Source organism: Pterocles gutturalis, unplaced genomic scaffold (assembly GCF_000699245.1).
Source record: "Pterocles gutturalis isolate BGI_N339 unplaced genomic scaffold, ASM69924v1 scaffold23226, whole genome shotgun sequence".
Classification (NCBI taxonomy): Eukaryota; Metazoa; Chordata; class Aves; order Pterocliformes; family Pteroclidae; genus Pterocles; species Pterocles gutturalis.
Window position 1 is genome coordinate 421 of NW_010098437.1, and position 819 is coordinate 1239.

Sequence of the window (819 nt, forward strand, 5' to 3'; positions counted from 1 at the left end):
GGAAGCCACCGCCCGGGACATGGGCAAGGTGAGAGGGGGGCAGAAACAGGGGTGACATTTTCAGGGTCCTTTGTAGTGCCTTGTATCCTCCTGGGTGCAGGTGTGGGGCTCTGTGGAGTTCCCCTCATTGGGGTCCTGCATCACCCTCGATGTGCCCCAAGGTGGTGTGGAGCACCGGTGGGTGCTGGGTCCCTGCAGAGCTCTGTCACGGGGGTTAGCTGGAGGACACGCGGGGACAACAGTGGGGACAACGCTGGAGGCAGGCTGGATGCCACTAACCCCGTCCCCACTGCGCTTAAACCGGGCAAATCCCCTCTTGGCCGATGCGAGGTGGGAACCGAGGCATTACCTGGTGTTACCCAGCGTCACCTGCCCCAGGCAGCGAGTTCCCGGTGACTTCACGTGACACCCGCAGAGGGTGACATCCTGTGATGCTCCTCGCCAGCCCGGTGGCATCCAGGATTACCGGTGGTTGTGCAATGTGCTGGCTTGGCACATTCCTCCCGGGGTGGCTCGGGGCCGGGGCGGCTCAGGGACTGGTTTCGCTGGGCTGTGCGGTGGCACAGCTGGGGACCTGGATGTGGCTCCGGGTGTTGCGGCACAGCGGGAGCTCCCAGATGGTCCCTGGAGGAAGCGGGAACGCCTGTGCCGTGGCTGTGTCTGGCACTCTCAGCTCATCTCCGGTCACTCCAGGACCTTTTTCTCCCTGGCTTTTCCTTCCTGACGTGAGCTGCAGCCCAACAGACCACCGCCTGCTTTGGGCACGGGGAATTAGGAAACATTTTTGGAGGGCTGGCTCGCCCTGGCACAGTGTAACCG

The 819-nt window shown here is 63.2% G+C and overlaps 1 protein-coding gene across 1 annotated transcript in view; it reads left to right on the forward strand.

Annotated features, from left to right (window-relative positions):
- Positions 1-819, forward strand: part of LOC104461422 (aldehyde dehydrogenase family 3 member B1-like) — a gene marked incomplete at both ends in the record, with an annotated part of 3880 nt that overhangs the window by 123 nt on the left and 2938 nt on the right. The window contains one exon of the mRNA XM_010073028.1: positions 6-28. Coding sequence (XP_010071330.1) covers positions 6-28 — 23 coding nt within the window. The remainder of the gene's footprint in view (positions 1-5; positions 29-819) is intronic.